At 22.3% G+C, this 26184-nt stretch overlaps 7 protein-coding genes across 7 annotated transcripts; 6 read left to right on the top strand and 1 right to left on the bottom strand.

The window, feature by feature from the left end:
- Window positions 1-1463: 1463 nt before the first annotated feature.
- On the top strand, window positions 1464-1760 carry SRAE_2000094400 (Tetratricopeptide repeat protein 28; the record flags this gene model as incomplete). The annotated part of the gene is made up of 1 exon (XM_024651837.1): window positions 1464-1760. One exon carries the CDS (start codon window positions 1464-1466, stop codon window positions 1758-1760), a length of 297 nt encoding a protein of 98 aa, XP_024505474.1.
- A 6004-nt stretch (window positions 1761-7764) lies between these two features.
- SRAE_2000094300 (DNA replication ATP-dependent helicase/nuclease DNA2) lies at window positions 7765-10977 on the top strand (the record flags this gene model as incomplete). The annotated part of the gene is made up of 3 exons (XM_024651836.1): window positions 7765-7954; window positions 8000-9091; window positions 9161-10977. 3 exons carry the CDS (start codon window positions 7765-7767, stop codon window positions 10975-10977), a joined length of 3099 nt encoding a protein of 1032 aa, XP_024505473.1.
- Window positions 10978-11261: 284 nt separating this feature from the next.
- On the top strand, window positions 11262-11654 carry SRAE_2000094200 (Hypothetical protein; the record flags this gene model as incomplete). The annotated part of the gene is made up of 1 exon (XM_024651835.1): window positions 11262-11654. One exon carries the CDS (start codon window positions 11262-11264, stop codon window positions 11652-11654), a length of 393 nt encoding a protein of 130 aa, XP_024505472.1.
- Window positions 11655-15224: 3570 nt separating this feature from the next.
- On the bottom strand, window positions 15225-17081 carry SRAE_2000094100 (Serine/threonine-protein phosphatase 5; the record flags this gene model as incomplete). Its single annotated transcript, XM_024651834.1, has 1 exon — window positions 15225-17081. The coding sequence occupies one exon, from the start codon at window positions 17079-17081 to the stop codon at window positions 15225-15227; it is 1857 nt and encodes a 618-aa protein (XP_024505471.1).
- A 1797-nt stretch (window positions 17082-18878) lies between these two features.
- On the top strand, window positions 18879-19304 carry SRAE_2000094000 (Hypothetical protein; the record flags this gene model as incomplete). The annotated part of the gene is made up of 1 exon (XM_024651833.1): window positions 18879-19304. One exon carries the CDS (start codon window positions 18879-18881, stop codon window positions 19302-19304), a length of 426 nt encoding a protein of 141 aa, XP_024505470.1.
- Window positions 19305-21998: 2694 nt separating this feature from the next.
- Window positions 21999-23093, top strand: SRAE_2000093900 (Sepiapterin reductase; the record flags this gene model as incomplete). The annotated part of the gene is made up of 3 exons (XM_024651832.1): window positions 21999-22044; window positions 22288-22763; window positions 22806-23093. The coding sequence occupies 3 exons, from the start codon at window positions 21999-22001 to the stop codon at window positions 23091-23093; spliced, it is 810 nt and encodes a 269-aa protein (XP_024505469.1).
- Window positions 23094-24587: 1494 nt separating this feature from the next.
- On the top strand, window positions 24588-26061 carry SRAE_2000093800 (Regulator of G protein signalling domain and Regulator of G protein signalling superfamily domain and Regulator of G-protein signalling, domain 1-containing protein; the record flags this gene model as incomplete). The annotated part of the gene is made up of 3 exons (XM_024651831.1): window positions 24588-24683; window positions 24737-24805; window positions 24865-26061. 3 exons carry the CDS (start codon window positions 24588-24590, stop codon window positions 26059-26061), a joined length of 1362 nt encoding a protein of 453 aa, XP_024505468.1.
- Window positions 26062-26184: the final 123 nt, after the last annotated feature.

Genomic DNA, 26184 nt, shown 5'->3' with positions numbered 1-26184 from the left:
GATATTAGAATAGTTGGGTATATATTATATTGTCTCTATATTAGTTTGTTTTGTAATTGGGCTTTGATACAATAATATCAACCTTTTGTTATTACGATTGAGGATTTTAAATAAATAAACAGATCGTAATTTATTGGGATAATATGATGTTGTGGTGAGGGAAGAAGCGAAATACAGGTGTGATGATTTGATTATGTTTGATTTAGAAGAAAAATACAAGTATATATAGGGTAGAGGGACAAAGATTCAGTTAAGTCTTTTGGATGGTTCTCTCTATTTATTGGGTACCTCTTATGAGTTGTTTCAAACAAATTATATTATTTTTTTTTTATTAATACATTATATTTCTATATAACATTTTTAAATTTCTATCAATCCATGTAAAAATTTTTTACCATCAAAAGAGAGAGAAAGGAGAATAGCTGACAACTATAAAAGGTAATGTTTTATATTCAATCATATTTTAGATTCACAATTTTGAATATCTAATATGAATATTTTCTAATTATTTTTCTATAAGTAATTTAAATAATAATGGATTGATGAAACTTTTAAGTAGTAGTGCCGCAGGTTGGAAAATATGATATCACAACCTTCACACCACTGCTTAATAGATTTACAAACCATTCTCTAAATTTTATGAATATTTAAAGAATCATAAAAATGAGTGAGAGATTCTTAAGTAGTTGTGCCGTAGGTCGTCGTTAATAGTGAATCGACCTACACACGGCTCCTTAAGACTTTTTCATTTCATTAATACTAAAATATATTATCTTTTTTTTTTTTTATTAATCAAATAGATAGATAATAACATTAAAATTTATTACTAATCATATTAACATATTATTATAAATATAAAAAAAATTTAAAATAAAAAAATCTTTATATAAAAATAACAAAACTATTTAAATGATGAAATAAAAAAAATTAATGATTCATTAATAACTATCTCATAAAATAAAATATTATATATACATATATTTATAATATATATATATTTTTTTTGATATAATAAGAACAAAGAAATAAAATAGACATTTATTGTATTTTGAATTACATTTAATAATATTAATAAATTTAAAATATTTATGGTAAGGAAGGTCATCATCAACATACATTTATTATTTTCTTTTTAAATTATAAAGTAATCTAAGAAATTTTGATTGATTTACATTTGTGAAAAAGGCACAAAAATTATATTTATTATAATATATACCAAACATTACAACAAACTAACCTAAAATTATACATAAATAATATATATATATCCACCCACATATACATATATAGAATGGTACTTTTTGAATGATATTTGATTGAGAAATTAAAGTTATATATAAATTTCTTTACTAAAAATTGTCTAATTAATATATATATATATATATATACATACATATATATAAATACTATTTTTATTTGCATAATAAATTATTTTTTTTTATTATTATTATTTAATATTTATAATGAATAATAAAAAATTATCAAAAGGTATTCATTCAGGAAATGATAATGAAAAAAAAGTTAATTATTTAAATACTTTAATTAATAAAGCATCTGAAGCATTCTCTGAGGCAAATTATGATAATGCATTAAAATATTATAATGAAGCTATATTAATTGATCAAGAAAATCATGTACTATATTCTAATAAATCAGCTATTTTATTAAAATTAGGAAAAGCTAAAGAAGCAATTGAGGAGGCTGATTATGCTATTAATTTACAACCATCATGGCCTAAGGTATTTATTTTTTTTATATAATTAATTATTTTTATTATTAAATTAATATATAAATAATATTATTATTATTATAATTATATAGGCATATTTTAGGAAAAGTGAAGCATTAAAAAGTATTGGTAATTATATTGAAGCAATAATTGTTTTATGTAATGGTCTTCAAATAGATCCTGATTGTGATGAAATGTTACAAATTCTCATTCAAACAGCTCTCCTTTATCCAGATCTCTCAAAAACATTTATTAATATTCTTGAAGAAATTAAAAAATTAAATCTTGAAACATCATCATTTGTTGTTATTTCTGTAATAGGTCAAGAATTATTATCATTAAATTATATACCTGATTCTATTCATATTTTAACAATAGCTATATCAATAGATATTGAATCTATAAAATTAAAAGAAAGTGTTTATGGTGCATTGGCAAAAGCATATTATAGAATAAAAAAATATTCTAAAGCATGTGAATTTATGGAGATACAGATAAATTTAAATGAAATATTAGGTGATAGTAAAATATTAATAGAATTATTAAAAAAATATTCACAATTATGTTTTAAAAATAGTTATTATGATAAAGCATTTGATAGTATAAATAAAGCAATAGTATTACAAAAAGAAATTGGTATAAGTTGGAAGGATTCATTTATTATACTTGCTGATATATATACAAAATTAGAATACTGGGAAAAATTAGAAAATATTGCTGGTGATATGTTAGCAGAAAATGATGAAGAAAGTGAAATTTATTGGATATTAGGAAAAATGTTTATTAATATAAATGAATGGGAAAAAGCAGAGGATTGTTTTTGTTATGGTATACAATTTATGAAAGGTATCATTGAAAATGTGCTTTGTGAATGTTATATATTAAAATGCCGTGTAATGAAATTTCTTTCAACATATCAATTACCATTAATATTTAAAGATAAGTTAAAAGAAATTGAAGATAAAATTTATTCAATTGATGATGTGGAAGTATGTGAAATATTTAATATACTTTTTGAGATATCATATCATTTGAAAGAGATAAAATTATGTAAAATATATGTTCGCCTTCAATTAAAGTTTGCTTTAGAATACCAATGGAAAAGTAAATATTACTTGATAATTGGATTAGGAAATTTAAGTAAATTTTATTTGTTAGTTAATGATATTTCTGCAGCTGTTAAAATAAATCAAAAACGAATTGAAATAATTTTAGGGGATGAACGTGATTATATTGATAATAATGGTAAAGTATCTAATAATTGTGAACTTGTACTTAATAATATTGTTAAATTAGAAGTTTTCTCCTCAACTGAAAGTGTTATGAAGTACTTTGAGAATATGAAAGGTAGTGAGGAACGTTTTGAATTGTTAATAAAGATATTAAGTATTAGTAAAAGTGAAAATCAAATTAATTGGATTATTAAGTATTTAACAAAATTGATTAAATTTTGTAAAAGATATAATAAATATGATAAAGTTTATCAATATACAAATGATTTGAAAGGACTTGTAAATATTCATACTAAATATGAGTGGATACTTTTAAAAATGGAAGGATTCATATTTGTGGAAGATAAACAATATGAAAATGCAATAAAAAAATATGAGGAATGTTTAATGATTATTCAGGAAAATGAAAATGTGAGGGATGAAATAAAATTGTGTATAAAATTGGCATTAGTATATGAAAAAAGCAATGAATATGAGGAATGTTTAGTATACTTAGAGCAAGGATTAATTATTTGTAAGCAATATAAAAATATAAAAAAAATGATTTTTTTATATAATAAAATTGGTAAAATTAATCAAGCATTAAGAAGGTATTTAGAAGCAGCTGAAGCAATAAAGCGTTACTTAACATTAGCTGAAATATTTCATTTAGAAAATGAATTAATAGAAGGTTATATTATGTTATCTGAAATATATATATCATTAAAAGAATATAATATAGCATTAAATGTTTTAATAGAAGCAAAAAAAAAGATTGATAATGATAATAATAAAAAAGAAAAAGCAATTATATACGGTTTATTGGGAAAAGTTTATCAATTACTTGATAAGAAAAAGAATGCAATATCATGTTTTTGTAAACAAATGGGTTATTTAAATTATGTAAATAATTATGAAGACATGTTAAAATGTTTAGGTTTTTTAATTTTTGAAAAAAAAGAATGTGGTGATATTGAATGGTGTGTAAAATTAATATTAATGAGAAAACAATTAGCTAAAAAAATTGGTACAATTAATGAAATTAATGTTTTAAAAGATGATAGTAAAATATTAAATGAAATTGGTAAATTTTATCAAGCAAAAGAATGGTTAGAAGAAGCAATATTAAATAGTTTAAAAATAAATTATGATTTTGATAGTATTGTTGAAATGATTATAGAAATTGTAGAAATATTTGATTTAATTGATGAAAATGAAAAGGCCTTGGAATTATTGAATACAATAACTAAAATTGAAGCATTCTCTAATAGTACACCTGTAATGATAATGAAAGCAGAACTAACAAATGATATTAATGATAAAAGAAAAATTTATAGTAAAATTATTGATAATGGTTTTTGGGATGAAAATATTATTTGGAAAATGATACAATTATATTGGTTTGATAATAATGAAAATTGGATAGATGAATATTCTTATATGTTGTCTTCAGATAATATTTCTATTATTCATGTCTTAAAATTATTAAAAGAACTTCAAAAAAATTATAATAATATTAGTAATAATTTATTTATTAAAATTGAAAATATTTTAAATACAGAATTATGTGAAGAAGCAACTAATTTGTTATGTGAAGGATTTTTATACTTAAATATTTACGCCTATAATAATAATAATAATAAAATAAAATTTAAAGGATGGAATGAGATATATTTTGAATTGATTAATCAAAACTGGAAAACATTAGAATCATTGATAATATCATTAAAAAATGAATCAAATTCATGTATTTTAGAAAGTGTCATAGTGAATACTTTAAGTAAAGATCAAATAAATCTCCCTTCATCCTTTGAGATGATATCTAATACAATAAATCAAATTTATCTTTGGAAAGCTATAAAAAAACAATTCAAATGTCATGATAAAAAAGAACCAATGGATAATTTAAATAAATATTTTATTAAGAAAAAAAAATATAATTATTATAATTCAGGTTTATGGAATATAGATGGAGAATGGTTTAGGGAGATGTTAGTTATATGGAAAATTTTACAACAATATAAGAAAAAGGATTTTAATAAAATAAAACTTATTGGATTGTGTGAAATATGCCAAAAAAATATAAAGTTACAGGATTGGGATGATATTGTAAAAAAGATAGAAAGCAGGATAGATGAATTAGAAAATTTTACATATTTATTTAAGACAAGTTTTCTTAATATAATATTTATAAAAAAATTAAAAAATAAGGAAATTGAAATTTATATAGAAATGAATAAAAAAAAAGTTGAAATAATTAGTCAAAATGGTACTCCTATTTTTTATGTAAATATTCTTTTTAATTATTTAAATGATGAAATTAATAATGGTCAAGTATTAAAATGGGACAAAGGTTATGGTGATTGTTCTACTTTTATTAACTATCCAATTAAAGGAAATATAAAAAATTATACAAAAATATTAATTGATAGTTATGATTATTTTGAAAATAAAAATATTAGTATAATATGGCTAGGAAATTTAAACAAAGTAGGTTTTTCTTTAAATGAACCAAAAAAAAATATAGATATTGTAAAAAAATTAGTAAACAATTGTTGTGATTTATATATTGATAATAATATTATTGATATTAATATAATTGATAATTTACAATACCTTGATATACTTTTAATTAAAACAGATAAAGTAATTCCAAAAACATTTATTGAAAAAAGTAATAGAACAATTATTTTTGATAATGATGTTGATGAAAAAGATATTTTACAATTTTATAATACCAAAATATTAACTCCAAATTTGATTAATAAAGTTTATATTTATGGTGATATAATAAAAGAAAATTGTCATTATCAAATGGCTATAAATTTAACAGAGAAATTTGTATCAATTTCTAATAATATGGATGAAGTAATAAAATTATTAAAACAAACAACTATAGAACCACGATTAAAATTAAAAGAATTAATTAATTCATTTGATTTACCAAATAAATATAAGAGAAAAAGTCGAAGAAAAGGAAAAGATCGTGGAAGTAAAATTTTATATTCAGCAAGAAATTCTTACTCTTTTGATGATGATAATATAGAAAAAGGAATAAAAAATTATTGTAGTGAGGGTGAAGAAAGAAAATCTGCTCTTAGTAATACATTCAGTCAAATATCTATAACGCTTTCAGAAAAAGACCTTGATGAAATTCAAGGAGAAAGTGGAGCAAAGATAATGTCAATTGATATGGAATTTGATGGAAATTTTAGTTTTTATGACTCTTCAAAAAATATGATAGAAATGATTTGAATGATCAATTATATAAAAGATTTTTTTTCAATCATTTTTATTATTTATATCATTGAAAAAAAAACTAATTTTTATATATACAAGCTAAGTACTATTAACCTAGAAACAAAAATTAAATATTGAATTACAACTTTTTAAGGAAATAATTAAATTTTATTCAGAAAACAAAAAAATGGTATCACAAAATTGTATGATTAATTGTTGATTTCTAAAGGTTTAATTAAAAATTACCTGTACAAAAATATTTGTTTATATTTTCAATTTGTACTTTATATATTATAATATTAATACTTATTAAAATATTCTTTCAATCAAAGTATAATTATTAATATTTCATAACACTTATATTAATTAAAGTTTTTAATAATTAAATATATCCATATAAATAATTTTTTCTTCTTTTATTTTTTGATTATTTAAAAAAATAATTTGTTGGTTTAAAATTTACAATATTACAGTAAACATTTTCTTATCAAAGTATGAAATATTTTATAAATTTTTTTTTTTTTTTGTGTTATTATACCCAACTTTAGACATTAAGTTTATTTCCTTAATTTTTAGTATCATGTATTTCAATCTCTTTTCTATAATTGCACGATATCAGTTTGCTAGTATTTTCATTGTAAATGAAATTATTAACTTTTATCAATTACTTTTTTAAAACTTTCTTTTTAAGAGTAAGATCTCAGAAGTTAAATTTTATTGAAATAATTAATTTTATTACTGATATAATTATTATTATTGTACAAACAAAAAAATTTATTTGAAATTTTTTACCAGTTTATAGAATAATAAAAAATAGATTCCGTAATGCAATAAAAAAATTTCTTATTTTATTATCTGAAAAATATATAATACTTTTTTAGAAATACATTTTTTATAGGTTTATATACGATAGCGATATTTTATGAGATAAAATTTATTAATTCAACGATGATAAAAAAATGAGCATTTTTTCTTCTTACGTGTAATTAAAAATTTTATGTATTTTCAGAAAAGATCTGTTACAGTTTTCGAAATTATGAATACTAAAAAAAAATTTTTTTTGTAGCTTTGAAACTTTCAACTTTAATTTTTTTAACAATTGCTTTTATTACTCTACATCATTAGGGATTAAATTTTTTTTAAATTATTGTTTTTTAAATGTCTTATTGTAATTATTTTTATTTTTTTTTAATTTTATTGTTTTTATTTTTTTGATAAAAAAAAATTTATTAACAAAAATCTGAAAAAAATAAATAAACACAAGTATTAAACCATATATATAATAAATAACAATTTATTTATATAATTTTATCAAAAAAAATTACTTTACAAAAAATGACTAGTATCAAAAATTAAAAAAAAAAAATTTTTTATATATAAAAAAATTTGATTTCAATAAAATATTATAACAATATTAAAACTATTAATAAAGAAAACTTAAATTAATCTTTAGAATTATCATGCTCTTTTCATAAAATAAGACATATTACCAATTGGCAAAAATGGCGTACAAACAAAATTATTATTAAGATTTCTTATTATTCTATCTAGCACTACAGCAGATTTATAATATTTTTTTTTAACATGAAGAGGAACTTTAATACTACACAAAAGTTGAATAAATCTGATAGTGGATATCAATCCAATGAATTAATAAAACCATTTAATAATAGTTTTGATTTTTCACCAGAAAGGTCTTTACCCAAAAAAAGAAAAATTTTAACTTGTATCAACAATAGTACAACGAATTTAGATTTATTAAAAGTAAAAGATGGCAAGTTTGAATGTAAATATTGTATTTTTATTTATAATATTTTAGTTGATTGGAATGGATTTATGTTAACAGTAACAGGAGAAGAAATATTAGATGATGGAACAAAAATAGTTGAAGGTGTAATAGTTGAAAATCAAAAAAGTATTAAAATTCATTTGGAAGAAGACTGGAAAAATACTCCTATCATGATAGATCATCAAATTTTTGTTTTAAAACCATTAAAAATTAATGATACAACATTTGTTGTTAAGAATTTAAATGGAATTATTATTGTAGAACCTTATTTATTAATAGCTCCAACAACAATTGCCTCATTTCATAAATGTGAAAGGAAAGCTGTTTTACGGGAAAGATGCGCAGAAGAAAATCAAATTTCACTTCCATTAGTTATTGGTAATGCTGTACATGAACTTTTTCAATGGGTAGTTAGAAATATGGATAAAAAATCTATAACAAATATAAAATTTTTAGAAGCAATTTTTAGATCCAAAATTATACCAAAGTACATAACTGATTTAGCTTTACTTAATATTGATGTTCGCAAATTTGTGGAACATGTACAGGAATATATAGAAACAATCAGAAAATGGGTATTAACATATATGCCTAAACCACACGGAAATGGAGAAGTTTTTATTGAAGATGATAATTCAAAAATATCAGATGTAGTAGATATTGAAGAAAATATCTGGCTTCCTAATATTGGTTTAAAAGGAAAAATTGATGTTACTTTAAAATTAAAAGATTTACATGGAAATATAAAATATTCAGGTTTAGAATTGAAAACAGGTAAAAGTTCAGGAAATATAGAACATTTAACACAAGTAAATCTTTACTCTTTAATGTTATCTGTATTAGACAAACAAGATTTTACACCAATACAATTATTATACTTAAAAGATGGGACTAAATCAATTGTTAAGCCAAATAATTTTGTAATAGGATCAATGATAAGAATGAGAAATGAATTGTCAAAATATCTAAATATATATGATGATTTAATTGCACCAGATCTTCAATCAGAACCAAGTATATGTTCCTATTGTACAATGAATATGTTTTGTTCATTGGAAAGAATTTCAGAAAAAAAGAAAGGAATTGTCACAAAACACTATAAAACTGGAGAATTTTTAAAGGGTATGACAAATCATTTATGTAATGATGATTTTGAATATTTTGTTAAATGGAGAGATATGTTATTTTTAGAATGTACATCAGCTGGAAAAGAAAATGGTCCATCATCATTATATAAATTAACAGCTGAAGAGAGATCTCAAAATGGAACATGTTTGCCTGGTCTTCTTTTAACAGGAATAGAAAAAGGTGACAAATTAAAATTAACTTTTTCTATTTCTTTGTTACCACCTGACTTTAGAAAGAAATGGATAGTTGGAGAATTTGTATATATTTCAAGCACAAAACGTATTGCTATTTGTAATGGAGTAATAGTATCAAATGATTCTGAGTTAATTGTTGAAGCATTAACTCCATTATCAAGATATTTAAATGTTAATGATTTTTATCATCTTGACATAATAGAATATATGCGTCATTTTCAAATGAATATTAATTCAATTGTAAAATTAATGGAAAATAATGATTCGAGTAATTATTTGAGAAGTATTGTAATAAGAGAAGTTTATCCAATAAGTCAACGTCTTTCACCATCTTTATTAAAAATAATACTACCATTTATTAATAATTTAAGTGAACCTCAAAGAGATGCAGTTATTCATTCAATAAAAACTACTGGGTATTCATTAATAAAAGGTATGCCTGGTGCTGGTAAGACAACTGTTATTGCTTCATTAGTTAGAAGTTTGATAGCTCTTGGAAAGACTGTCCTTCTTGCTTCTTACACAAACTCTGCAGTTGATAATTGTTTGGAAAAGTTGGGTAAATATATTTCTGACGACAAAATTTTAAGAATTGGTACTGATTCAAGAGCTCAAGAATGGTCAAAAAAGTATTGTTTGAAAGAGAAGATTAAAGGCATTGAAACAAATGATGGAAAAATAGAAGCAGTAAGAAAAATATATTCTACATGTAATATTGTTGCCGGTACTTGTATTTCAATTCAAGAACATCCAATTTTTAATAATCATCCAAAATTTGATGTATGTATTGTTGATGAAGCTTCATTGTGTTTAGAATGTACAGTTATTAAGTCACTATTAAATAGTAATACTTTTGTTCTTGTTGGAGATGAAAGACAACTAACACCATTGGTTAGAAATAAAGAAGCTGCAGAGAGAGGAATGAGTATTTCATTGTTTGAAAAATTATCAAAAAACAAAAAAGGATTATATGTTATTAATACACAATTTAGGATGAATAAAGTTTTATGTCATATTCCAAGTACATTATTTTATGATGGTGAAATGCAATGTGCAAATAATAATGTAGAAAATGCTGTAATCAAATGTAAAGATTGGAATTCAATTGAAACTAAAAGTAATTTTGGATTACCAAATAACATCTGTGAAAAAATTCTTAGTAAGAAATTGACTGATTCCTTGATATTTATTGATACGGGAACATGTATGTATAATGAAACAACCAAAAAAGATCAAAATGGTATTGAAGTTAAAAATAAAACCTCGAATTTAACTGAGTCTAAAATAGCAATTTCTTGTTTAAAACTTCTTCTCGAATTTGGCGTTAGCTCATTAGACATTGCTATAATAACACCTTTTAGAGATCAAATGAATACTTTAAGAACATTAATTAATCAATTAATATCAAAAAATGTAAATGATAACGAATATAGTAATGTAGAAATATCAACAATTGATCAATTTCAAGGAAGAGATAAAAAAGTAGTCATTTTTTCAACAGTTTACAATTATTCCGAGGATAATGAAAATTGTGAACTTTTAAATAATCCTAGAAGAATGAATGTTGCTTTGACTAGAGCAAAACATAAATTGATAATAATTGGTTGTATTAACTCATTACGAAAACTGGAACTACCATCTAAAATTATTGGTATGATTGATAATATTTTACTTTTAAACGAATAATATTATATTAATATTATGTTAGTACACTTTTGACTTAGAATTAAATAAAAAAATTTTTTTATAATTTAATTGAAACTAGATATTCTATTAATTCTTTGATCTATTTAGTCGTATATATTTTGCTAATTAAATTTTTTTAACAAATGTGTCATTATAATGATATATTTATAATATTAAGAACCTAATAATAATCCAGAGGACATAAATTTTAATAACTTAAAAATTTCTTATATAATGTTAGAAAATTTGTGAAAAGACATCAAATTATTCATTCAAGTATCAAAATGTCTATCAAACTTATTCTTGCTTTCGTTGCTGCTGTAGTTGCTATTGCTTCTGCCAATGGTCCAATTGGTTATGGATATGGGCTTGGACTTGGACACTATGGATTTAACAGTTTACCTTATACTGGATATTTAGGATTAGGAAGATATGGTTACTCAGGTTACCCTGGCTTCAATAAATTTGCTTACGGCCAAAGTTATCCAGGAATTGCTGCATCACCATTTACATATTCCCCATATTTTGCTGGACATTCAGTAGCTGGTTACGGATATCCACAATTTGTAAAACCTTTTGGATATGGATTACCATACGCAAGATATGGATTTGGGAATTATGGTACACCAGTAGTTGCATCATCCACAGCAGCTTCCGGTTCTGCTATTGCTTTTTAATTTCACAAAAAATATGTCATTAATTTTCATATTAAAATTGAAATAAAATTTTATAAATTTACTTTATATTTATTAATTTATTACTCTTATGTATATTTCTTAGCTATTCATTTCAGAAAGGTAAACTATTTTAATTTTGAGATGCAAAAAGTAAAATAAAATCAGATGTTTAAATTCAAAATTTAAGAGAAAAAACTTTTCTTGACATAGAAAAATGTGCTACGCTTATTCAACAGTTAAATTAAAGTTCACGTTAAAAAGTATCTAATTTTTTAAACATTATCTAAAATAAAATGCTTGGTAATTTTTTTCAACTGTAATCAATTATCATCGTCGTTTATATCTGAAAGAAGGTTAGAGATAAAAAAGTTATTTAGAGGTAGACCCCATATGAAAACTCATTAGAAGATGATTGCAAAAATCTCCTTACATTTATCTTCATTATGAAGCGAGATATGAACAAAGGAAGAAATTTTTCAAAAATATTCATTGTGCCCGACTTTTCAGTATCTTAGTAAATAATTATTTTATGAAAATAAGACTAGTTTCATTATATTTATATTCAAACGTTAGTCTAGATAAATAATTTTCAAAGCTATAACTTTATTATTTTCAAATATTCATAAATTGGCTGAAAATAATCAAGATTTCCGACTTTACCTCAAAAAAGGTAAACAGAAAAAAGCAACTTTTTTTGGAATTTGAATATGCCACTATATTCATTCGATAGCCCTTGAAATAAGATGAATTTTGAATATAATCAACAATATTCGAAAATTGAAACTTCAGGAGTTATAAGGATTCAAAGTTGAGGGGCGAAATTGGGGAATATTTTTTTGCAAATCTCGACTTCCATGATTCAATGTAAAATTTTAAAAATAAACAGTTGCTTCTAGATCAGTTTTTTACGAGAAGTTCATTGCAGCTATTTTCATCTTTATTGGACAATTAGAAATTGAGATATGATAAGAAATATATTTTAAAAAAAGTTCCAAGAATCTTGTAATAACTCAAGTTAATGAAGTCACAGAACCATGAAACTTGATGCGCTGGGCTTCTTTTTTGATTTAAGATGTACCCTACGTTGAAAATATTTTAAAATTTTCAACCGTTCTTGAGATATTAAACTTGGTACTTTTTCGCGCGTAATCCATTGTCACCTTTTTTTATATCTCAAAAGTGGTTCACGATATAAAAAAATTTTGAAGGTAGACCCCATATGAAAAGTAATTTGAAGACGTTTGCAGAAATCTGATTGTATTTATCTTTATTATGAAGCGAGATATGAACAAAGGCGGAAATTTTTCTAAAATATTCATTGTTCCCGTCTTTTCAGTATCTCAGCAAATAATGGGTCTATGAATATGGGATCAGTTTCATTCGATTTCTATTCCAAAGTAGGTCTAGAATATAAACTTTCATAGATATAACATTATTTTTTCTAGAAATATAGAAATTGGCTGAAAATTTTCTAGATTTTCGACTTTACCTCTAAAAATGTGAACAAAGAAAAACAATTTTTTTTGGAATTTGAATATGCCACTTTAGTCATTCGATAGCTCTTGAAATGGGATGAATTTTGAATATAATCAACAATATTCTAAAATTAATATTTCATGAGTTATGAGCTGTCAAAGTTGAGGGCGAAAATGGGGAATATTTTTATGTAAATTTCGACTTCTATGATACAATAAGATATTTTACAAATAAACAGTTGTTTCTAGATCAATTTTTTACGAGAAATTCATTAAGCCTATTCACATTTTTATAGGACTACTAAAAATGAAGTTATGATAAGAAGTATGCTTGAAAAAAAGTTTTAAGAATCTAGTGATAACTCAAGTAAATGAAGTCACAGAATCATGAAACTTAATGCGCTAGGCTTCTTTTTTAATTTAAGATATAGCTTACGTTGAAAAGTTTTTAAAATTTTTGATCGTTATTGAAATACTATACTTGGTACTTTTTCGCGCGTAATCCATTGTCACCATTTTTTTATATCTCAAAAGTGGTTAAAGATATAAAAAAATTTGAAGGTAGATCCTACTTGAAAACTCATTTGAAGCAAATTGCAGAAATCTGACATTATTTATCATGATTTTGAAGCAAGATATGACCAAAGGCGGAAATTTTTCAAAAATATTCATTGTTCCCGTCTTTTCAGTATCTCAAGAAATACTTATCCTATGAAGACGAAATTAGTTTCATTCGATTCCTATTCAAAAGTTGGTCTAGATTAATAGTTTTCGTAGCTATAGCATCATTATTTTCAGAGATTCAGAAAGTGGCTGAAAATATTCTAAATTTCCGACTTTACCTCAAAAAAGGTGAACAAAAAAAAGCAACTTTTTTTGGAATTTGAATATGCCACTATAGTCATTCGATAGCTCTTGAAATGGGATGAATTTTGAATATAATCAACAATATTCGAAAATTGAAACTTCATGAGTTATAAGCAGTCAAAGTTGAGGGCGAAATTGGGGAATATTTTTTTGTAAATCTCGACTTCCATGATAATATTGTAAATTTTAAAAATAAATACTTTTTTCTAGATCATTTTTTTACGAGAAATTCATTAAGCCTATTCACATCTTCATAGGACTTATAAAAATGAAGATATGATAAGAAATATGTTATAAAAAAAGTTTTAAGAATCTTGTGATAACTCAAGTCAATGTGGTTACAGAACTATGAAACTTGATGCGCTGTGCTTCTTTCGTGATTTAAGGTATACCCTACGTTGAAAAGATTTTAAAATTTTTAGCCCTTCTTGAGATATGAAACTTGGCATTTTTTCGCGCGTAATCTATTGTCACCATTTTTTTATATCTCGAAAGTGGTTAGAGGTATAAAAATATTTTGAAGGTAGACCCCACATGAAAACTCATTTAAAGTAAATTGCAAAAATCTAATTTTATTTATCATGATTTTGAAGCAAGATATAACCAAGGGCGGAAATTTTTCTAAAATATTCATTGTTTCCGACTTTTCGATATCTCAGCAAATACTTATCCTATGAAGACGAAATTAGTTTCATTTGATTTATATTCAAAAGTTGGTCTAGATTAATAGTTTTCGTAGCTATAACATTTTTATTTTTAAAGATTCAAAAATTGGATGGAATATTTTGATTTTCGACTCTTTTTTTGATAATTATCATGTGTCATTATTTTTATAAGGACAGTAAGATTATACAATAAATGAACAGTTTCAACAATGTAACATATCTGATTAAAAAAAATTGTACTAGAAAAAATTCGTAATTTTATATTTAATGGTAATTTAAACATTATCTAAAGCTGTGCTACAAGAAGTCTTGTATTATCATATAGTTGTGTTTCATAAATTTTATTTTAAATTTTGTATTTTTGTCATATATTTAAAGGTACAGCATGAAAAAAGTTTGTAAAAAAAGAACATAAATGATATAATAAATTGTATTATTTTATTTGTTAATGCATGTAGATTTACAAGGATTTCTTATCAATTAATATAATTTATATACAAAAACGGTTAAAAAAATATATCTGTCTATTTTTATTTTTAGCACAACATTATGATGTTTAATATTTAATTTTCTTCTTCTTCTTCTGAAACATCATTAGAACTAATGTTTTCATCAATTTCATCAGAATCACTACCACCTTCACTATCATCAGAAGATCCATTAGAATTTTTTCTTTTGTTGTCGTTAATCTGATTCAAACACAGAAAAGGCATTTTATCAACGGATAAATTTGGATTACCTGTAAGAATACTTTTATCATCCATGTTTTCGATTTTTTTTAATATCATATATACTATCTCTTTTTCCTTTTTATTCATTATACTATTTGGTCTAACACTTTCTCCAATCTTAGACCAAACACAAAAATCAAAGTAAATAGGAAATTTTGCCAATAATTTTTCGGGATTTTTCCATTTTTTTTCAGCTTTATTTCCAAACTCTATTTCAATAATTGTTCTAATTTTAAAATCTGTCATCCACATTGTTAATTGAGCATGTGTTATTAATATTCTCTCTTGACATGCCAATTCATTAATATAATTTTCTTTATCAATACAATATGGGCAATTTTTTTGAAATTGATATGTTGAACTTTTACTATTTTTCCAAACTGTTCTTAATTTATCAAGCATATTTAACATTTCCTCTTTATCTACTAAAGGTTTATATTTTAATGGTTTTAATAAAACATTTCCATTATCATCTAGATACAACAAGCATGAAGATCCAAAAGAATCATATGTTGAACTTGGTTTACTATGTATTGTGTAGCAGATACCTTTATATTCTTCAACAAATCCTTTACTTGATGTTTGGTGTCCACGTACAACCATTGATACATTTAAACATTTCATAATTTCTTCCAAACCTTCTTTACTATAAGCAAATCCACAACCTCTTTTTGATGGACAAAAATATTTTTGAAATTCTTCCTTTTTACTGTATGTTTTTCTATAAGGGTCAGACCACAAAATATCGGTAATTAATAATCTGGATTTTAATGTTCTATTTAATTTTAATGGTCTTTTAATATTTGTAACATCATCTCTTGAATTTATCCATTGTGAAATTCCACCATGAGCAAGATAGACATTATTATTCCATATTGCAGCAATAGGCATTCTTTCAAATACAAAGTTAAATAAATAAAATGTTGATATGTCTCCAAGAAGTTTGACACAATTATCTGGAAAATCTTTTTGTCTATTCATATCTCGTATTTCATGATTTCCCCTCAATAAAAATAATTTGTTAGGCCAAACAATTTTACATAAAAATAAAAGTAAACATATAAATGCATCATCAGCTCCTTTATCAACATAATCACCAAGAATAATAATTTTATTTTTTGGTAAACAATGGTGGTTAAAAAAATTATAAATAAGAACTTCAAATGCTCCATGAATATCTGAAAGAACAAGAAATGATTCACTTTGGGTTTCGCTATTAATTAATAATAAAGTTGATTCAGCAGCTAAAATTTCTGAAACTCTATGACATATATTACTAAAGATAGGCAATGTTATTAATTTTGTAGCATCTACATTAAAATTGTTATTTTTATAACTTTCAATTATTAGATCAAGATATGACATTAATAGTGTTTTATAATAACTTGATGATGTCTTTAATTCAGTACATTGTCCACAATTTTTATTAAACTCTGAAAGATTGTTTATTTGAGTTTGTGAAACATTTTGTGTTGGATAATTTTCTTTTTTCTCTTTTTTGCCTTTTTGTACCTCATTTACTTTTTGAATATTTTTTAGTTCTTTATTTTTACTATTTGTAAATATTGTACTTTTTGTCTGAACTTCTTTCAGTTTATTTTTTCTTGTCTGGTATATACTTTTACTAATAGTCTTTGCTTGTTCTAATTTTTTATCGTTACTTACTTTCTGAACTTTTCCATCATTCATTTTTTTCTTTAATTTACAATTATTTTCAAATAATATTATCAATAAATGCGAAAACAAATAATTTTAAAAAAAAAGAAAGTATTTTTATATTGTTCAAATTTTGAATATTTTCTAAAATTATTTTAGCTGTTTATACTATTATTTCATTTTATGCAAAAACAAAATTTAACCAATTTTTAATCATTGCTTATTAAAATTATCAGATGACAAAATAATAAAATCTGTTTTTTTTTTATAATTATTGCGACTATTCATATTTTTTTAAAATAACATAAAAGTGTTTAAAGTTCTATATAATGAAATTTCTGAAAAAAAAAGTTACGTGTAATTAAAAAAAAATCAAACATAATACAGCAATATATATAAAATTATTAATAAAATATATAAATATAAAAAAAATTAAATACTTTAAACATTTGTTATTGCTAAATTTAATGAGAAAAAAAATAATATAAAATTTTTAACAATTTATGTTAATATCAAGTAGCTTATATGTAAAAATTAGAAAGAAAATGGTAATCTAACACCTATTTTGAGTAAGTTAATTAAAATCATATCAATAGATACAAAACTATGAAATTGATGTAAGCTTAACTATTACATTTGAAGATCATAGTTATAAATAACTGTATCAAATAATAAAATGCTAATTATAGAAAAACACTTTAACAAAAATAATAAATAAATGGTAAAATAAATAAGAATTACCAAAAAACAATAGACTGTTTGTTATAACACTTTAAAACTTTTAAAAAATAATGAACTATCAAAAATTTATGCTTAATTTTTGTATAGTGAATGTTATAATGACTTTTTTGACAATAATACTACAAAAAATAAAGAAAAATATAGTAGCTTGATGCCAATAATAATAAAACAAAAATTCAAAGTTTTATAAGTAACAAATTATTATTTTAACTAATGAGCACAAACACATCAATTCATTTCTTTTTAAATTGATTAAAATTATATTTTAAAAAAGGTATTACATCTTTAATTAATTTTCTTCAAATAAATTAAAATTTAAAATGATCATAAGATAAATGTTGTACAATTATTATAAAATATGTTCAGTAATGGTAGTTTTTATTAAAATTTACTTAAATGTTTTATGATTCAATAGATAAAAGTTTTATAAAATCACACATTATGTAATAACAAAAAGATAAATTATAATTTTGATCAAAAAATATTGTCTTTATAGTATTAAATTAATTTGAAAATTAAATTAACATTATTAAAATCATAAGTTTTTAAATTTAAAACTCAAAATAATATTTAGTAAAACAAATTAAATAAAAATATTATAATATACAAACATTTATCACACTTATCAATTAAAGCGTGGTGTAATACTTATTAAAATATTTATTAATAAAAAAGTTATTGTAGTTTAAAAAATGTCAAAAATTTATAAAGTGCATATTTAATATAATATTTATCAGAGTAGATAAATAATAAGATTATATAAATATTTTAAATCTGTTTAACTTTTGTAGGTAATTTAAATGAGGCTAATAGCTTAAAAAGAATAATCATAAGTTTTGATATATGTGTTATTTTCAAATTAACAATTTTTCTTACAAATATATTAAAATTTATAATATTTTATTCTTAATATTGAAAACAATTATTTAAAATTAAAATATGTATATTAAAATATATAGTATCTTATGGTTACTTTTCACTTTACGTGTAATTAACAGTGAAATAGTTAAAGTTTTTTATGAAGAAATATCTATGAGAGGAAGAATTTTTTACTTATGTAATAACGTAAGGTATGCCACAAAAGAAGATATGGTTGAGCAAATAATAGCCGATTATAGTCATGTACCACCGGGTTGCTTAATGTTACAAAAAGGTTTTTTTAGTAGATCATGTGGCTTTCTTCCACATCAGCATGTTCCATTGGAATTAGTTCATTCCCTGAGTAGAAAAAAATATAAACAATCAATGCCTGATCTCACTAAAAATTGTTTACGCCAACCAAAAATAAAGGTCGTTAATATTGATGGAAAAACTTATTATGTTTGTAAGGGACAATGCTTTCAATCATACTTGCTTGCAGTTCAGTATTTAATTAATAAAAAGAGAGTACGTGCATCATTTGGTTATGAAATGGCACAACTTTATTGCATCGATGAACCTGCATCATGTACAAGAAGAGCATCCTTTTCTGAGATAAAACGATGGAAATCTATGGGAAATCTTGTAAATTATTAATATAAATAACTAATGAATATTCTTATCCTTAGTTGCTTTAAATATCCAATGATACTGTATTTCATAATTAGAAAAAAAAGTTTTTTTTTGAATAATTTTTTTATATCAAGAATACTATTAAAATAATTATTGGTGTTTAATTTAAATTCAATAGATAGATTATTTTTGAACTTCTGTATCAAGATCTTATCTTTTTTTACTACTCTTATCTAGTAAAAATATTATATTCAACGAAAATAAATAAAAAATCTAAAATATGATAAACATTTATATAAATATGTTGTTTAGTTTAATTATTATAAAAAATTTTAAAAGATTTGTTATCTCTATTTATATTTTATCTTTTCTATTACAAAATAAATATACATCAATCAATGTAAAATAATGAATTTGGTATATACTTTTGTTTTAATTTTTTTTTCTGACCTTAAACGAATATTTTTCATGAAAATTTTTTTTAGAAATATAAGAAATTACTTTTTTTTTAATTTAAAAGTTTAATTCTTACAACAATAATTTATTTTTTTTTTAATATTTTAATAATCAAATTTTTCATATATTATATATTCTTTAATTTTTCAAAGATGACTAAAACTTTGGAAAAACTATAAATTTATTGTGTTATTTTAATTAATTTTGTAAAGATTATTGTCTTCGGATAGAATTTTCTTATGGATCAGAATATACAAAAGAGAGAGAAACCTCTTTCTTAGATACATTTAATACTTTACATATATTTGCATCATCATTTAAAATAAATATATATATTATCATATTTAGTATATATTTAAAAAATTATTCACTTTGAAGCTTTTAACAAGGTTTCCTATAAATCCTCAACGGGATTACATTATTAAATTATTAAAATAATATAAATTAAGTTTTTAAATATGTTAATATTAAAATGTTATGATATAATTATGAAACTATTTTAAAAAAATGGTTACAATTCTTAAAGTAAGAAAACCATTAAGACAATATTGTTTAAAATTAAGGATTGTGTCTTATTCTTCATAGGAAAATGTAAGATAAAATCTATAAGGACATCGAATCCGTGGCGCAACGGTAGCGCGTCCGACTCCAGATCGGAAGGCTGCGTGTTCAAATCACGTCGGGTTCATCTATTTTTTCTTTTTTGAATCTGAATTTTCAAAATGATAGCATTATGTATGTAGTTTATTCTTTAAATTCATTTTATTAAATATTCAATTACTTTGTAGAGAACATGCTCATTCGTTCATGGAGCTTTCGCCTCATTGGCTCAGGGGCAGAGCGTCTGTCTAGTAAACAGAAGGTCGCTGGTTCGATTCCAGCATGAGGCATTCTTCCTTTTTGCTTATCCATGAAATTTCAAATGTTTATGCTTGAATAATTTCGAACTAGACTAAGACTAATGTCATTTTTAAAAATTGTTTAATTAATTTATTGAAAAGTATTTTTCTGTTCTAATCAAAAATTCTGTCATTTAATTAAAAAGTTTTTAATTTTTTTCAATAATAAATTGAATTATTTATATATAAGTTTTAATATTTAATTACATCTACTGCATTTATAATTTTTAAAGCAAAAATAGTGTTGTAATTTTTCAACTTTTAGTAATGAATATGAAAACTTAATTTGGTTTTTTTAATTAAAAAAGATATAATTTTCTTCAAGATAATGTTTTAAACTACTTTTACTTTTATGACTTTACAATCCTTTTGTTATTTGAATAAAACCTCTTAACTGTTCTTCTTTACAGTACCTTAATTGTCTTAACTTTTTTTTTTCTAATTTTAACTAAAAATCTTTTACATATACTAATTTTCAAAACTATAAAATTACACACAATATATAATTTTTGTTATGTTAAAGAAAAAAAAAATGTTTTAAAATTTTTAGCAATAAATTTTTAAACAAATTTATGTATAGTTCTTTTTTAAATTTTATCATTTCTATAAAATGAAAATACCTTATTATGAATAACAATCTCAGTTAACAAATAAATTTCAAAATATGAAACAAAAGAAGATTTGAAAAAATTTTATTTAAAATATTTTTATGACGTTAAATTGTGATATTTGATGAATTAAGACTAAAAAAATATAGAGAACATGGATTTAATTTTTTTTAAACAAAAAGATAATAAAAAAAACCAACTAAAATGTATATAACATTTAAATAAGATAAAAGAAACATTTTTAACAGATCTTTTTCCCACATTACAATTTTAAATATAATTATAAATTTTAAATGTAACTTGAATCTATTTTTTTTCATAACCCCTACTCATATATATATGTATATATACAGTTATTTATTTTAGTAATATTTTTTACTCAGAAGTATGGCCAGTATACTTATATACTTGATATGAATTAGTTATAAATCATGTTAAAAAAAATTAATAGAGTATGGTAATTCATTAAAACAAAAATACATTTTATATCAATCAAATAAATTTTTTAAAGAAAATTATAAAATCTGATAAAACATTGATAAAATCTTTAGAAAAAAGAATATATTTATCATCAATAAAAATGTATAAAATTATCCAAAAATAAAGTATCTTTTGATAATAGTTATTATATATTTATACTTAAGAAATATAATACCTTTTTAAGTAAATATATTACCAAAAATTTTTGCAATTATTTTTAAAAAAAATATTGGTTATTGTTATTGTAGAAAAAAAAAGTATCATTTTCTATCAATATGGATCATTCTTTTAATGATAAAAAATTTGTTGCAGTTGTTACAGGTAAATACTATTCTTTAAAATACCTATAAAATATATGGTCCAAATAGTATCATAATATATACATAAGTTGGTTCAACAATTTACACATCATCATTATTATTACTGATATTAATAAAATCAAAATTGTAATCTTAAATATTATATTTATTAAATAATTGTTTGCTACTTTTTTATTTTGTAAATATATTAATGTTAATAACAGTCATCATTACTTTCTTTTTTTTAATAAATATATAACTTCAGGTGCAACGGAAGGTATTGGACATCAATTGACGTTATCCTTAAGTGAAATTGCAGGAAATGATTCTATAATATATATTATTGGAAGAGATATTAAAAAATTATCAGAATTACGTAATGCTATTAATTTAAAGTATCAAAATATTCAATGTGTTTATTGGTGCATTGATTTTGAGAAGGATGATGATGAACCATATGAAAAATTATCAATTGCATTTGAAAATGATATTAAAAAAGATGGTGTTCAAAAGATTGGCATATTTCATATTGCTGGTAATATTGGTGATATAAAAAATAAGGCACAAGATATTATTTCAAGAAAAAGTTGGGATTCTCATTTAAAAGTTAATGTAACATCAATGATTTTACTTAATAATAACTTGCTTAAAAGTATCAGAAATTGTAGTTTAGAGTATATGACAACCATTGTATCTATTACATCTCTTTTAGCAATTAAACCATTTAAATGTTTTTCTCAGGTAAGAATTATTAATTATAATAAAATATATTATTATTATTAGTATTCTGTTGGGCATGCTGCTAGAGAAGCTTTTTTTAGATCACTTGCCATTGAAATGCCACAACTAAGAATTTTGTCATATTCTCCAGGACCAGTTAAAACAAGGTTGAGAGATTACGTCAGTAAAAATGCTTATGACGAAGATATTCGTTATGCTTTTTCTCATGATGATAATCATGAAAGTGGTGGTCGTGTTATTTCAACAGAAGAAACCATAGGAAAACTTCTTGAATATTTAAGGAAAGATAAATATGTTAGTGGTTGTAGAGTGGATATTTTTGATATTTAATTTAATGAATATACTCATATAAATAAAATACTATACTTAAATAATATAACATATTTCATTTACTTATTTTCTTGAAAAATGACTTATTATTTTGCATACTTTTTTTAAACTTTAATTAGAAATATTACATATATTTCTATTGTTTCTATTATGAAATAGAAGAAGTTGCATCTTGTCTAAAGTTTTTTTTAGTAAATAAAAAGTATATTCTTCACTTATTTAAACGTTTTTAACTCATTATTTTTAATAATAGTAAATTTCTTTTTCATATAATTGTAAGAAAAAAAAATATTTTTGTAATGAATAATTTCATTTTGACATTAACTTTTTAATGACATGTACAGCAATAAAAAAATTTATTTCCCATTAATTAATTAATTTTCCAATTGAGGGTGATTTATTTTTAAATATTTAACTACATGTTATATAATCTTTATTGGAAATAATAACATATGTCATCTACAATATATTTATACTAAGCTGTCTAAATCATTTTTTATTAATAAAAACATCATTTAAATATATTATATATGAAATTAAAGAAAACTTTTTACTTGTAAAATTTATTATTTATTTTTATTGCATTTATTTTCATTTATCCTTAATTTGAAATATTAATCTTTTCCATGTACATATCCTTTTAAAAATTAATTTAATACTTTTTATAATAATTTATTCATTTGAAAATTGCACAAAGTTATATTTATTAAAAACGTTAGAATTTTAAATTTTAACCGGAATCTACATATTTATACATATTATATAAAGCAAACTAAAATATTCTTATGTATCATCTTAAAAAAAAAAAAAATTTCTATTACATAAACGAGAAATTAACTAATAAAATATATGATATCCTGCAAAAATATAATATATTAACTTGATATAAAATTTTAGCTATGCAATTTAAAAAATACTGAATTAGCATTTCTATATGACTTAATAACTTTTGCATATTCTTATAAGTTTCTAATTACATTTAAAAAAAAAAAAATTATATATGCATAATAAAAGTTAGCCAATACATCAGTTAAATTGTAAATGATACTTCTAATTCCAAATGTTTTTCATTTAACATTTTTGTTTAATTGCAATATTTTATTTAATTTATGGCATTTTAGATAAGGGTAAGCTTCTACTACATATATTGTGCTTGATTTTGTTTAAGAAAAACAATCTAACTACCAATTTGTAAAATGTTTTTAACTATACTCAAAACAATAAAATGCTATATAAAATAACTGTATATTATCTTTTTATATATAACAAACATTTCATAAAAAGAACTATAAATGTTTGTTTTATCATTTTTCAATAGCGTTTTTCCTGTTTAAATATATGAGGCGCTCTTTTGTATTGTTCTAATATATATGAGTATTTTATTATTATACGATAGTTTAAGGTTATAAAATATTATTATTTTTTTTATCATTAAAGAAGTTTTTTTTTTTTATATATATTCCAAATTTTATTATAATTTATAGATATTATAATATGAATAAGTCTAGAATATTACATAGACAATATATTCTTCTTTATCATGGATATAATAAAGTAACATCAACATATAATTCTTTTATCCTAGAACAGGTTCGTTTAAATATTTTTTTTTTTTAACTTGAAAAAAAAATATATTTCTGTAGAGTATTGGAACATTAAAAAAAGATTCAGCTATATCAACAACTGTTACACTTGAATTATTAGATTTTAATGTATGTTTAATATATATATATATTTATATAAATTTTTATTATTTAAAAATTTTTTTAAGATTGTTGTAAGAACATCATATAATTCAGAAATATTAAATTTACCATATTCTGATTTTTGTGATTATGCAAAATCATCCAAAAAACCATTATATTTTGGGTTAATTTTTGAGGAAGGTTCTACAAAATGTAGAAGATGTTATATATTTTCAATTGATTCTAATTTAGTTAATCATACATTTCATGAAAAATACAGTATTCTTTTTAATTTTGAGTGTTCTCAAAATTTTTCTTTATATTCTGAGTGTGACCAATTTCCTTCTAATGTTGATCAAATAATTGAATCTACAAATTTTTTTCGAAATATTTTATCAGATGATTTCATGGATTGTATTAATGATAATGAGGATGAGCATGTATCACCGATACATGAAGAATTTGTTGGTAATAGACAAAAACGTAAGGTAGAAGATAAATCATATGCCTGTCATTTACTTGTTAAACGACCTTCTTTGGGAGGTGATGCATTAGAGGAGGAGGAGGAAGAAGAAGAGGAGGCAGTTTTTGATTATAGTGAATGTTATTATCCAACATCAGAAAAAGATAATAATCATGGATCACAATTATTACTTGAAACATCCTCTTCTAATATATGTTTATTTTATAAAACATTAGATGATGAATTGTTAAGAAAACCATTTATGAAATTTTTAGAAGAACAATTTTGTCAAGAAAATTTAATTTTTTATATTATAGTTCAAAAATATAGAATTATTAGTAATGAAGGAGAACGAATTGTTGTTGGAAAAGAAGTTATCAGAAATCATTTAGAAGAAAATTCCACTTATCAAATTAATATAGACGATAAAATAAGAAAAGAAATTTTAAAAAATGCAAATGAAGGTAGATACAATGTAGAATTGTTTGATGGTGCTCAATTTCAAATAACTGAAATGATGAAATTTGATTTGTGGCCACGTTACTTAAAAACAATTGATACAAAACAAAGTGAACCTTTGCCACAAGAATTACAGAAAGAATATCCACATAAACCAAGATTATCTTTGCATAGTTTAAAAAATAGGTTACTTGGAAAGAAAAATAAAAAAAATGTAGATGCCGCAAATTACCTTTGGAATTGTGGCGTTTCTCAAAATACTTCAGAAAATTTTTCAATCCATTTAGATTCACTTGGGCAAAGTTTTAGATCCACAAAAAATACAAAAATGCAGGGTGGTTCACGAAGGTCTTTCCATTAAACTAAAATAGTCTATATATAATACAAATAAATATAATACAAATAAACAGAAAATAATTTTGATACTGTTTAACTTTATCAGTGTTACTTTTATTTTTCTAATTATTTTTACGGTTTTCAAGAT

The sequence above is a fragment of the Strongyloides ratti genome, assembly GCF_001040885.1.
Source record: "Strongyloides ratti genome assembly S_ratti_ED321, chromosome : 2".
Classification (NCBI taxonomy): Eukaryota; Metazoa; Nematoda; class Chromadorea; order Rhabditida; family Strongyloididae; genus Strongyloides; species Strongyloides ratti.
This window is presented reverse-complemented; position numbering and strand designations above follow the sequence as displayed.